The sequence below is a fragment of the Gopherus evgoodei genome, chromosome 7, assembly GCF_007399415.2.
Source record: "Gopherus evgoodei ecotype Sinaloan lineage chromosome 7, rGopEvg1_v1.p, whole genome shotgun sequence".
NCBI classification, from domain to species: Eukaryota; Metazoa; Chordata; order Testudines; family Testudinidae; genus Gopherus; species Gopherus evgoodei.
The window spans coordinates 6,508,944-6,522,048 of record NC_044328.1 but is presented as its reverse complement, the minus strand read 5'-3'; the positions used below and the strand labels follow the sequence as shown (position 1 = coordinate 6,522,048).

General features: G+C 44.0%; 1 protein-coding gene across 2 annotated transcripts in view; it reads right to left on the bottom strand.

The window, feature by feature from the left end:
• Positions 1 to 13,105, bottom strand: part of CFAP58 (cilia and flagella associated protein 58) — a 105,281-nt gene that overhangs the window by 67,175 nt on the left and 25,001 nt on the right. For both annotated transcript variants that reach the window (XM_030569922.1, XM_030569923.1), the window contains exons 10-11: positions 7,385 to 7,546; positions 2,998 to 3,144 (exon numbers count right to left, since the gene is read on the bottom strand). In XM_030569922.1, the coding sequence (XP_030425782.1) occupies positions 2,998 to 3,144; positions 7,385 to 7,546 (309 nt within the window). The remainder of the gene's footprint in view (positions 1 to 2,997; positions 3,145 to 7,384; positions 7,547 to 13,105) is intronic.

The window sequence follows — 13,105 nt, the reverse complement described above, 5'->3', positions numbered from 1 at the left end:
AAGCCCAGAAGGGACCACTGTGATTATGTAGTGTTATCCTCTTATATAACACAGGCCAGAGAACATCCCAAAAATAATTCATAATTTTATAATAATAAATAATAATAATAATTCTATAATAATAATTCCTATTCTAAGGGCCAACTATACAGAGAATGATGCAAACAGCACACCCACAAAACCCTATATTTGTGAGCACAGTTTGGGGTTTTGAAAGAGAAGGAGAATTCAAGCTTTCAACAGGTAATTTAGGAATCTGATGACTACAATTTTAGGTGCAGAGAAACAAAAGGATCTATTCTTCCATCACATACATGGAAGATTCGTACACATAATACCTGTAAAGGCCATTGAGAGTTATACTGCAATTACAGAATAGTTCTTAAAGAGTTCATCAAAATACCATGGGCCAGGGAATATGAAAGAACCTTTAAATGTAAAATAATATACAAACAAACAAACACATACTGACCCTGAGCACCCGAGTGAGTTCTGTTTCAGATCTTTGAATAAACTGAAGTTGCACATGCATGTTTAATGGAATATGAGGCATCAGCGTGCACTGCTTAAGGCATGTTTTCTTTTGATCGGTTCCAGATAGATGAATCCAAACAGCACCCATTTTCTTTATTTCTGGGTTCCCAGCTTTAGTACCTTATGAATCTGAGACAGCCCTCAATCGGAAAGGCCTCCCCCTGGTCTTAAAGGGGAGTTAAAACTCATTAAAAAGATGGACCATTTTTTTTAAACGTAGCTGCCTAACATGCAGCACCTAACCCCAAGTTAGACATGTGATGATAAAAGCACCCCTAATTCCCTGAATGGGAGATGAAGTACAGAATGGAAGGATCAGGACTCAAGGTGATGGTTGTAGACTGTGCTTTCAATGAGTTTAGAGGAGAAGGGAACAGTCTTCTAAGCAAGCGGGGGTGGGGGGGAAGATGGGCAAAAAACCTACCTGGCTTCAAGACTGAGCTTCTTATGTTTATGGAGGGGGTGGTATGATGGGACCGCCTATGATAGCATGTAGCCCATCGGCAACAGCCGGTAACAAAAATTCCTAACGCCTGGAGACGGGGCACTAGATGAGTAGGGCTCTGAGTTACTACAGAGAATTCTTTCCCAGGTGTCTGGTTGGTGAATCTTGCCAACATGCTCAGGGCCTAACTGATTGCCATATTTGGGGTCAAGAAGGAATTCTCCTCTAGGTCAGACTGGCTGAGACCCATGGGACCTGGGTCACATGCAGGTTTAAACTAGTGTAAATGGTGGATTCTCTGTAACTTGGAAGTCTTTAAACCATGATTTGAGGACTTCAATAACTCAGCCAGAAGTTAGGGGCCTATTACAGGAGTGGGTAGGTGAGGTTCTGTGGCCTGCAATGTGCAGGATGCTCATGATGGTCCCTTCTGATCTTAATGTTTATGAGATGGATCAGTAGTTGGAGAGGGAGATAGAGTTGATCTCATTTTAGGTAGGTAGCTCTTGTTTTCTTTGCAGTGTACGGGAAATGCCATAGTTCTTGAGTACTGGGGGGAGGGGGAGGGACTGATACCTGTGGGGGGGGAGTGGGAGGGACTGATGATCTGCTACTGTCTTCCTGTGTGACCTTGAACAAGTCACTTAATTTCTCTCTATTAAATGGGGATAATAATATTTCCCTGCATCACAGGATAAAACGTTCAGCATTTGTGAGGTGCTTAGATACTTTCATATACGTATCTGAAATGAAACTGGTGCCACAACTTGCTGGGTAAAAGATTGATTGTGGTGTGGAGAACTGTACTACCTATTGCAATGCAGTGGATCACTGTGGCAAATTAGCTTAAACTGCCTCAGTGGCAGGCTGCAAGCATGAAGTAGAAGAGAGGAAGGATGTTCTAGAGATCAGGACATTAGTCTGGGACATCAGAAAAGAAAGTTCAAGTCCCAGATCCACCTCAGACTTCTTGGGCAAGTCACTTAGCTTCTCTATGCCTCAGTTCCCCATCTGTAAAATGGAGATAATGGCAGCTCTCTACTTCACAGGGTGTTGTGAGGCTCAATATAATAAAGATTGTACTACTCACGGTGGTGCTATGGCAGTTTAAATAGCTTAAGAAGGATGAATTCAAACTGGAACAGGTTCAGAGACGGGCTACTAGGATGATCTGAGGAATGGAAAACCTGTCTTATGAAAGGAGACTCAAGAGCTTGGCTTGTTTAGCCTAACCAAAAGAAGGTTGAGGGGGGATGTGATTGCTCTTTATAAATATATCAGAGGGATTAATATTAGGGAGGGAGAGGAATTGTTTAAGCTTAGTACCAATGTGGACACAAGAACAAATGGATATAAACTGGACACTAGGAAGTTTAGACTTGAAATTAGACGAAGATTTCTAATCATTAGAGGAGTGAAGTTCTGGAACAGCCTTCCAAGGGGAGAAGTGGGGGCAAAAGACATATCTGGCTTTAAGACTAAGCTTGATAAATTTGTGGAGGGGATGGTATGATGGGATAGCCTAATTTTGGCAATTAATTTGGCAATTGATCTTTGATTATCAGCAGGTAAGTATGCCCAGTGGTCTGTGATGGGATGTTAGATGGGTTAGGATCTGAGTTACTACAGAGAATTCTTTCCTGGATGCTGGCTGGTGAGTCTTGCCCACATGCTCAGGGTTTAACTGATCACCATATTTGGGGTAAGGAAGGATTTTTCCTCCAAGGCAGATTGGCAGAGGCCCTGGAGGTTTTTCATCTTTCTCTGCAGCATGGGGCACGGGTCACTTGCTGGAGGATTCTCTGCAGCTTGAGGTCTTCAACCCACAATTTGAGGACTTCAATAACTCAGACATAGGTTAGGGGTTTGTTACAGGAGTGGGTGGGTGAGATTCTGTAGCCTGCATTGTGCAGGAGATCGGACTAGATGATCATAATGGTCCCTTCTGACCTTACAGTCTGTGAGTCCTTTCCTTCCTAATGAGTCCTGGCAAACACCCCACAACTAAGGTGCCTTACCTTCAGAGACTCCTTTTCCTTTTCTATTCGTTGATGTTCCAAATGTACTTTCACAAGAGCTGCCTCTTTGGCTGTGATCTCTTCTTTAAGCTGATCAACTTGATGAGTCATGATCTTCATTTTTTTCTTCATTTCAGTGATCTCATCCTAATGGGACAAAACAGATGTTCACCAAACATCTGTCGGGGTGAGCTAGGTATACTTAATCCTGCATCGGCACAGGGAGATGACTAGGTAACCTCTCGAGGGCCCTTGCAGCCCCAAATTTCTATGATTCTAAAAAGGGATAAAAGAGAATTCAAGTATTTTGTGCCTGGAAGTTCAGGATATATTGACACTTGAAATTAAACCACGGCATCTGAGAGGAGAAGACTCCCAATCAAATCCTTATCCTACTAAGCTGTGCATACCAGACATTACTTTTAACGTTAGCAAAGAAAAATAATTCCGTTAAATGACCATTTGCTTTTTATGCTGGCATGATATTGCAGTAATCAGACTGTTAAAAGCCCATTGACAACAACAATAAGCCTGTAAGCCACCTTTTAGAGTGCTGGACACATAATAGGACCTAGCAGTTGATATAAGTGAATAATGCAACTGTGATCCTATCCATCTGTTTTCATGACTTTATTGGCTTGCTCTTCAACAGACACTTGTACAACTCTGCTTTGTTTGCACAAATGTTGGGAGGGTGTCCCACTATTTTTCCAAATGAAAGTACTCATGTGCCAAGGCATGTCTCTGTATGCAAATGAGCATAAGCCTTCACAAATACCCATCTACAGATCAGAAGTGGTCAGCCATCCAACTCTTATATGCAGGCTTTGATTGTGTGGGACTGAGGGCATTAGGGGGTAGAAAAGTCCCTTGGCTGCAGCCATTTTTTACATGTTCCAGCCCCAGAACATACACCAAGGTGTTTGAAGTCAAGTTAGATAGTGTGGCAGAGAGATCAGTGACTGTGGATAACTATCCTATGGAACCACTTCTATACATGTGCCTATATGGTCCTATATCCAGAGAGTCACCTGCTAGTACAACATTGGGAAGCTGCTTTTGTTTGTGACTGACAGTGACTGAGGAATGGTGACAGAAAATTGGAGGATAGTACATTCAATACGTACAGATTCACTTGGTAGATAAGTGAAATATTTTTGCATAAGACACTTAACACAGCAGTTCTCCAACTCCAAGCGTCTGGCCAGAGTACGGACACTGATAAAGTTAATCAAATGAGACTGACGATGGGTCACGGCACTTTTCGCAAGTAACACTGAGACATATACATTAGATTGATGATTGCAGTGACCAGTTGGTGAGTGTGACATGAAAAGAAGATCAGTGGATTCAACATATGTATTTGACAGATGCATGAAATAGTGTGCAGTAAGGGATTTGGGAATACACTGCAGCTCCATAAACACTGCTGACCAGTGCTCTGGTCCTAAGTCAATTAAATGACCCTGACAATGATGTAACCCTTTGCCATTAGAACTGCCCATGTGCATATATACACACAATTACTCATGTAAATGTAACAGGAGAAAATTAAATTCAAAAGTCTTCTAGATAGCTGCCTATAAATCTCTCCCACACCCTGGAAGCAGACCAGATATTTTAAAATCTGGAGCACAGATACATACCCAAATACACTGCTATCTTTGTATGTGGAAGAGGACATGAAGGGTCCTGTGATTTTTGCAAAGGACAGGATTAGTTTCATTTAAATAAAGGAATAAATATGTTCCCAATTTCGGAAAGAACCTCAAAGCTGAAAGCATGCTTTCGAACCCAGCCAAGGAGTCCCTTTCCAAGAGATTTTACTGAGTTGGAGGTTAGGATGTCCTGGAGAGCAGAAGCAACGTGGGCTGGGCAGGTTAACGGAGAGCCTTTCGTTATTAAACAATCCAAAAATATCTACAGCTAGCTTTCTTCTATCTAAACAGCCTTTTGCCAATTTATATTACTTCCCAAGAGGAATTATTATTTTGCATAGTTTTTAAGCCAAGCCATTTTTTCTCCATGGCTGGCTGGCTTGTTACTGAACTATGACTTACTGTTTCTTTTATTGCCACATACAGTACAGTGTGATTATAACCAAAAGGATGTTTTACCCTCAGCAGTCTTCTGACACACAGAGCTGTCAGCTAGCACAAATTATGAATCAAATAATCTATTAAAGGGTAGATTAATGGCCTCTGTAGTAGGCAGTATTCTGCACAGATCTTTGTGTGGGCTGTATATATACATAAACCATGCCAGGGCCTCCAACTGAGATGTCCTTAGTTATCTAAAGAGTTTCATGCATTAGCCTAACTCAGAGTGTATCTGCCAATTCTGTAGGAGGGTGCAAGAAGTTTGTGTCCTAAATTGATACTGTATCTTTAACAATTATAAAAGGAAAGTAATTTAGTGTTCTCTACATGCTTCACCTGGTTTTGGTTCCTTTCTTGGTATGAACATGTATTAGGATGGAGAACCAATGAATTATGAAGCATGTGAATTTCAGGCACTGTCATTCCAAGAAATGCCGCTCCACAGCCGACAATCACGAGGTTGCCCAAAGCTTCAGTGGAACAACAAAATTGCCAGGGATGGACAAAATCTGAATATCCAGCCAAACCACCTTAAGGACCTAGCTAGAACCAATTCACTTGATCTGCCAGGAGGCCACATCCCTTTGGGATCTGCCACAATGACGATGACATGCTTGACCCTTATTTCTGCTGATGCTTCACACATGCAAACATTCACAGGAACGTTAGCTACTCATTCTCAATTACTACGTGTTAAGTTGTCACATCCCTTTCCTGGCCACAGAGAGGAAGTACAGGAGAGCAGCCCCCTCCCATTACTCTCCTGACCAGCTCTGCTCAGACAGTGAGTCCAGCTGCAGTGGGGAGAGCAGGGGCTATTTGTCTGAAACATCTGGCTGTGAGCAAGGGTTGGAGAGAGCTTGGGAGTCACAGGAGTCTTGGATACACCTCTGCTCATTGGTGGCCAGAGTCAGTGCTGCCCAGAGGGGGGTGCAAGTGGGGCAATTTGCCCCAGGCCCCACAGGGGCCCCCACGAGAATATAGTATCCTATAGCATTGCAACGTTTTTTATGGAATTGCTTTGCCCCAGGCTCCCTGAATCCTCTGGGCGGCCCTGGCCAGAGTTGCTGGTAGGATGCACACAGGGAACAAGTAAGCTGCTCCACGCTAAGGGGTGAAATAACTTACTCCTCCCTAGACTTGGGGTAGGTCTACACTGAAACCATGGGGCATGATAGCAGGTCATGTAGACATACCTGAGCTAGCTTTAATCTAGCTAGTTTGAGTATCAATAGCACTGAAGCCATGGTGGTACAGGCTTCAGCGCGGGCCACATAAGCCCACGCAAAACCCTGGGTAATTACTCGGGCAGCTAGTCTGCACTGAAGCTGGTGCTGCCAGAGCTTCACCGCTCCAGTACCTTAGCTAGCTAGATCAAAGCTAGCTCAGGTACGTCTACACAACGTGCAATGGCACCCCCTGATTATAGTGCAGACATACCCATAGTGGGGAACAAGTAGGAACAGTAACTCTCTGGCACAGCTCATTCGCTGGTTTGCTCCTGGAGCAATGCAGCTACATGCTACCCCTTACTCAGGGTAGATTATAAATGTCTAGTGTGGTGTATATGTTTATCTTATATTTCCTTGTTCTCTCAAATACCCCAAGGCTCTAAACCACAGTCATCCACATCCCAGATTCTGCAGTTTACTATAGGATATCTGTAGTGTTTAGGCCATTACTGTTGAATAATGCATAATGTTGTAAAAATATATACAAGTGATCTTTACCTTTCCTCCAATATTGCTGGAGGTATTTACAGGGAAAAAGTGGAGGACTGTAATCTGAAGGGAACGATAGTGCCTGAAATTCACAAGCCAGGTGGAAACATTTAGTTATGTGGGAAAATGCTACTTCACCTGACAAGTGTTTCTTCCACTGCAGCTTTCTTATACATGAATCACAGCAGCGAGAGTGTGTGGGGTGGGGGGTTCATTTTCACATATGTCATGTCTGTCATATTCTTATATCAAACCTAACAGAGAGCAGAGAAGAGGGAAGGAAGGAAAGAAAGGGAAAAATTTCTCTATATGATAGGAATATCTCTCTCCAAGGAGCCAGGGTCTTTATGCAAAGCAGGGAGCAGTCTGACATTGTGCATGAGGACTGCAAATTTTACTTCTCAGTCCAAATGCAAACTGTGATTTAAAAAATTAATGCCCAACACACACATCACCTGTGCAGATTTTATTATCTGTCTTTCCTTTCCAAAAGTATAAATGAGAAGGATTTTCTTAAAAAAACAAACAAAACAAAAAAATCATAGAGTAAAAAATGTATTCTTGTACCTGAGCTTCTATCAGATTTTTACTGTATAGGTTCCTGTCTGATCTCACGGCCTCATACAGATTTTGTTGCTGTTTTAATTTAGTCTCAGCCTCTGCTATCTTCTTCTTGTAGTCAAAGATCTGCATTTCCCGCACTTTGATATCTTCCATGTGCTGGAGGACCTGGAGCGGAAAATAAGAAATGAATATGATTAAACCATCTTTCCATGATTATCAGGATGGGACAAAACTTTGTGATTTTTATCTAAGGTGGCAGCTGCAAATCCTCGTAATAAGAATCTATGCCTACAGCCACGATTAGTCTGGTCCAAGTGGGAAATTTAACCTTTCTGAGATGCTGATTTGGGGGGAACATTTTATTTTTACCCGATGCTCAGGCTTTGGCTCAGACACAAAGGCAGAATACATACACACTTTAAGGTCAGATCAACAAAAAGTAGCATTCATAGGAAAAGCATTAGGTTTTTTAGAAAGCCAGGGCCAGATTTCAGACGTTTACCAGCTACTCATTAGGGAGAGAGACAGAAAGAGAATATGAATAATATGTTCCAACAGGTTACAATTGCAAATAGATCATTGTAAAGGACAAGAGGTTTCAGTCTCTCTTCCTTCCTTACAGTTAAATGTTGTTGGAACTAATATCTGGTCCCAAATGTTTGATGGATAATTACAATAATAAGGGAGTTAATCAACTATATTTATAACCAAACAGCCACGTAAGAAGCCACCATAGTAGCATTCAGGAGGGGCTGGGAATGGTGAAGAATGGAGACGGATAGTGATGGATAGATTTTGATGAGGGACATTTTGCCCATGGATGATCACATTCATTGCCAATTGGGATGGAGAATTTGCGAGGGAGATCCTTATTAAAGTGTTGGTGGCATATCACTTCAAGGGGAATGACAAGTACTATGTTAAAGAAGAAACAACAAAAGTGGTTTGCCTGATCATTTTGCTGGACTTTTTAGTGATGCTCTATCAAAACTAAGCCCCCTCAACCTGCTGGCGCAGACTTCATAACAGGTGAGCATAAACAAGCAGCACTGTATGGATATTCAACCAGAATGCACCAACTATTGCACAGAAAGAACATTAAAAACAGGCAGGAGCACAAACTGAGGGCTATCTGCTTTTGGTTTCATCGTGCAGGTGGGGATAAGAATTCCACCTTTAAAATGAGCAGAAATATCATGGGGTATAAAAACAAATGAGGAAAACAGCTTTATGCATAGACACACAGGAAGAATAAACTCTGAATTACAATTGCAATTCGTACCCAAGTGTCTGGTCTCCATTCTTTGAAGGTAATAGTTCAAGTACCAGCAGAAGTTATATTCATATAAATTCATAGGAAGAAATATAAAAATGTTCGCCACAGACATGCAATAACAGCAAAGTTAGCAGTTAGCATAGTTGTCCCCTTCTGTGAATGTGATGGCAGAGCTGATGTACTGTAAGGTCTTTAGGGGGCTGGCTATGGGGCAAGAGCTGAATTAATTGATTACTCCACTAGACATCTTCACCCAACTCTGGAGACTGAGAGTATCTAAATATAGAAAGTTTTATCCCAGCAATGGGGATGGAGTTCCAGCACATTTGTAGCTGACTGCAGAGGAGCCCAGAAACTGCTTGCAATGCACTATGAAAGCAGAGTCCCAGTTTATAATCTACTCCGGCCTTTTATTTTTGTGTTAAAACAATCTACCAATAGTAAAAAGAGTAAAATAAAATCAATAACGAGTGTTTAAAATCTGCAGTGTAGCTTACTCACTATATAAGCTGAAGCAGGATTTGAAAGTAGGTCACTGCATTTGTAACTCTTTAACTTGTATTTGATGCAACAGAAGAGTAATAAACTTCTAGACTAAGTTTTCCAAGTTGGTACTCATGGTTTTTACACTGACTATGCCTTCTCTGAAGTGATGAAACTCAAACAATTCCCCTTTACAAATACAAAAAAGGCATGCATGATATGACCCAAAGACTGGTCCTGTGGGGGGCTTAAGTGCCCTCAAATCTAATAGGGTTGAAAGCACCCAGCAACTTTCAGGGGGAGTTCACCTCTGTGCAGAGGGCCAGCACAACGCCTATTAATTTATATACCATCGAAGCTAGAGTGACCATATTTCTCTATGCTGAATATAGGACACCCAGTAAAATTACTCATATTCAAGCAAGTTCAACAGCAATCAATCAAAACTATGCAGTACAAACATTCAAATTAACATAAAGTTGACTGAGCCCCTGTTTAAAAGAAATATTGAATAGTTGGATTCTTTTTATTTACCGTCTTATGTTTAAGGCTTTAGAGTTCACACGGGGAGGGGTGACACACACACATTCTCATACACCTCTCCTACAAAGGGTGGGTGACCGACCGACCCACCAGACCCTCTGTGCTCAGCACTCTCCACCCTGCATGCCTGGCTGGAACCCCAGGATAGACCTGCCTCTCCTGATACCCGAAGCCTCATCTTCCTGAGGCAACACGTGAGGGGCATGCAGGGTCACATGCCCCCTCCGGCCAGATTTCTGCAAGGGTTCACATCACCATGTGGCCAGTACTGTGCGGGAGAGAAGGGAGCTGCTTCCATCCGCATGGGGTGGGGGGAAATGACCTGGCCCATGTCTTTGCAGAGCTCATCTCTTTCCCTTCCCCCCTCCTCCACCCCCATCCCGAGGCCGGAAGCAGCTTGCCCCTTCCTGCCCTCACAGTGTCAAAAGGCAGCTAACACCTTGCAGCTGCTGCTGGCCACTGACATAATCCAGCCACCCACTGACATAATAACCCAGCTGCCTCCTGTCCCCCAGTTACAGCGCAGGCAGGAAGGGGTTAAGTCCTAAGGATGCATTGTGCATGAGGGCCCAGGGAAGCTGACTGCAGGGGCTTCCACAAACCGGGCCAGAGAGATGTCTCAGCAGGGTAGGATTCCTAGGGGACAGAGCAGGCCCATGCTCCCTGGGGGCAAGACTCAGGGCAGGGGGTGGGGAGCAAAACCCAGTGAGGGGGTTAAGCCCCTGCCCCAGAGGCTGCTGTGGAGGGTGAACAGGCTGGAAATTGTTGAGAAGGACAGTTAGGCGTTTGCCTTTAAATCATAACATGCACAATTATACTGATGCAATTTTGCATCTTGTGCCACACCCAGTTTTGTGGGGCATGAAATTAAACAAGACTGCAGTATAAAGACTGAGCAAGATCCTTGGCTGTGGGCAAGAAGTGCATGGTGCAGGTCAGAATGGGGGTGCCAAGGTGGCCTTTGTACACCCCTCATGTTGAGCTGGCTGCATGCTAGTCAGTCTTCTGGCATGTTAGAGCAACGAGAAGATTCTTCTACATTACACAGCCTGCCAACAGCCTCCAGGGAACAATGCGGCAGCCAGGGATCAGCCAGGTGTGGGAATCTTGGCCACATCCCCTTCTCCTCAGCCATGCCCCTTACACTGGTGGCATAGGATTCACTAGTAAGGAACTGTACACTGGTGGAGGGGCACAGTGTGGCCTTAGCTTAGCAAGGAAAATCAGCCATTATTTCGAGGCAGCTTTCCACTGTACCCTTGGACCTGTTATGTGTATATTTGGCTATTATTTACTTCTTCACCATTCAGTTCGGCGAACCTGCCCAAGAACTCAATATTGGATCCTCACTTATTTGCTTCACTTTATTTAGCTGCTATGAGATCTTGAGAAGTTCTGCCTATGTCTTAAATGTCCTGGTATAGCATTACATTTTCTATAGATGAAGCGTATTAAAAAAGAAATAGGTTTCTGGATTTTCTTGCATACAACATTAACCTTGTAATGGGCTTTTGGAGATACAACACTGATTCGTAACCTCTAGTTAACCATGGCCAGGGATCAATGACAGGTGAGACTGAAGGGTTTACTCAACTGTTTGCTGTCCAACAGATTCTGAATGGGGAGTCTGACGCTGCAAGAAGGAACAGAGATTTTACCACCAACTCGGCATTTCAGGTGCAAACAGCCACCTTTCTAAAGAGAGAAATGTCCCACTGATACTTGTAGTGAGTTAATACAGACCACATAGGAAAGATCTTCCTCTCATTTATAATGGTGTAAATCAGGAGTCACACCACTGAAGTCAATGGAGTTACACCAACGTGAAAGTGGTGTAGGTGAGCAGAGAATTGGGCACAATGAATAGAAGGGTGAATTTGGCATGACTTCCTACCATAAAATCCTTTGCCATCCTGACTGTAACTTTAAACTACAGGCTACTCATCAGATGCCTGAAACAAGAGTATTGTAGCTCAAAAGGCTCAGTCAAGTTCCTGCCTTGAACTTACATACCTGTGCTAGGGTCAGTGTGATATGGCAGGCCCCAGCAGGAGCTCTGGAAGGCGCAGGGCATCAGACAGGCATTCCTAGAGTCCCTCAGGAGTACAGCAGTCATGTGCCCCTGGGAGTCCGGCTAGCTCTACTGATTGGTGCAGAGACATGGCTGTCCACAGAGGAGAGCCTCTGGGAAGAGAATCTTCCCCCAAGTTGGCATAAGGCTCCTCTATTGCAGTATAAGGGCTGCCAATACCCCACAGGTTACTGTGCAAGGCGGAATGGCTAGCAGAGAGATTTGCATAATCACAGATACACCAGCCTCACCCAGAGCCCTGCCCTCAAAAAGGAAAGAGCAGCTGAGCACAGGGAGCTTCTGCAGAGCACACACAGGGTGTGATGCTCTGCGCTGGTCCTGGCATCTTGCTCTGCTTGCCAGTCCTGATGTGATCAGGGATCTCTGCAGCTGAAAGGTGTGTCTAGATTTGCCCCTTAGTGAATCAAATAAGCATAAAAATCCCCTGTAAATGGGTGCACCAGGAGCAGCTCTAGGCATTTTGCTGCCCCAAGCATGGCAGGCAGGCTGCCTTTGGCGGCTTGCCTGCGGGAGGTCCCCAGTCCCATTAATTCAGCGGCAGCCGGTGGGAGGTCTGCCGAAGCCGCGGGACCAGTGGACCCTCCACAGGCATGCCACCAAAGGCAGCCTGCCTGCCGCCCTTGCGGCGACCGGCAGAGCGCCCCCCGTGGCTTGCCACCCCAGGCATGCACTTGGCGTGCTGGTGCCTGGAGCTGCCCCTGACAGGCACCATTACACAAACAGCCCTAGTGTCACAACTCGCATTTCCTGAAGCTCTGCAACAGTGAGGCCAATATTCCATTGACCACACTTTGCTATGGGTTGTTGTCTGACAGGCTCTGAGAGCATCTGAATGGGTGTTTTAGGAGTGGCCTAGACCTGCAAGGACTTCACCTCTCACCACATTGCCTTAGGTGCACAGGTGTTAGGGTAAAAGGGTTAAGAAACTTTTAGATTAAATGCCCAAAATGTTGCCCCCAAAGTGGAAAAGTCAGAAAACCCTCAAGCATTCACCCTTTTCATCGTCGATAAAAAAATATGTGCACAGCCCTAATCAGAAATGCACAGTTCTACAGCAAGACCCTTGCCATTCTGATCTCTGTGATTTACAGCTTGACCGTACTTTATAATGATCCTAACTCATAGCTACAAGATTAGATGCAGTGAGGGGAGGGGGATGTAAAATGTGACTTTGGAATAAAGAGAAATCTCACTTAAATGGAATATTATTCCAAAGAAATGATATAAAGTAAGCCAGACAAGAGGGTATGTATCATTCAAAGATGATTTAAAAGCCACTGATCACATGAATTTGTAAGAGGTAATTATAAAGTGAGAAGGTAGCAAATAA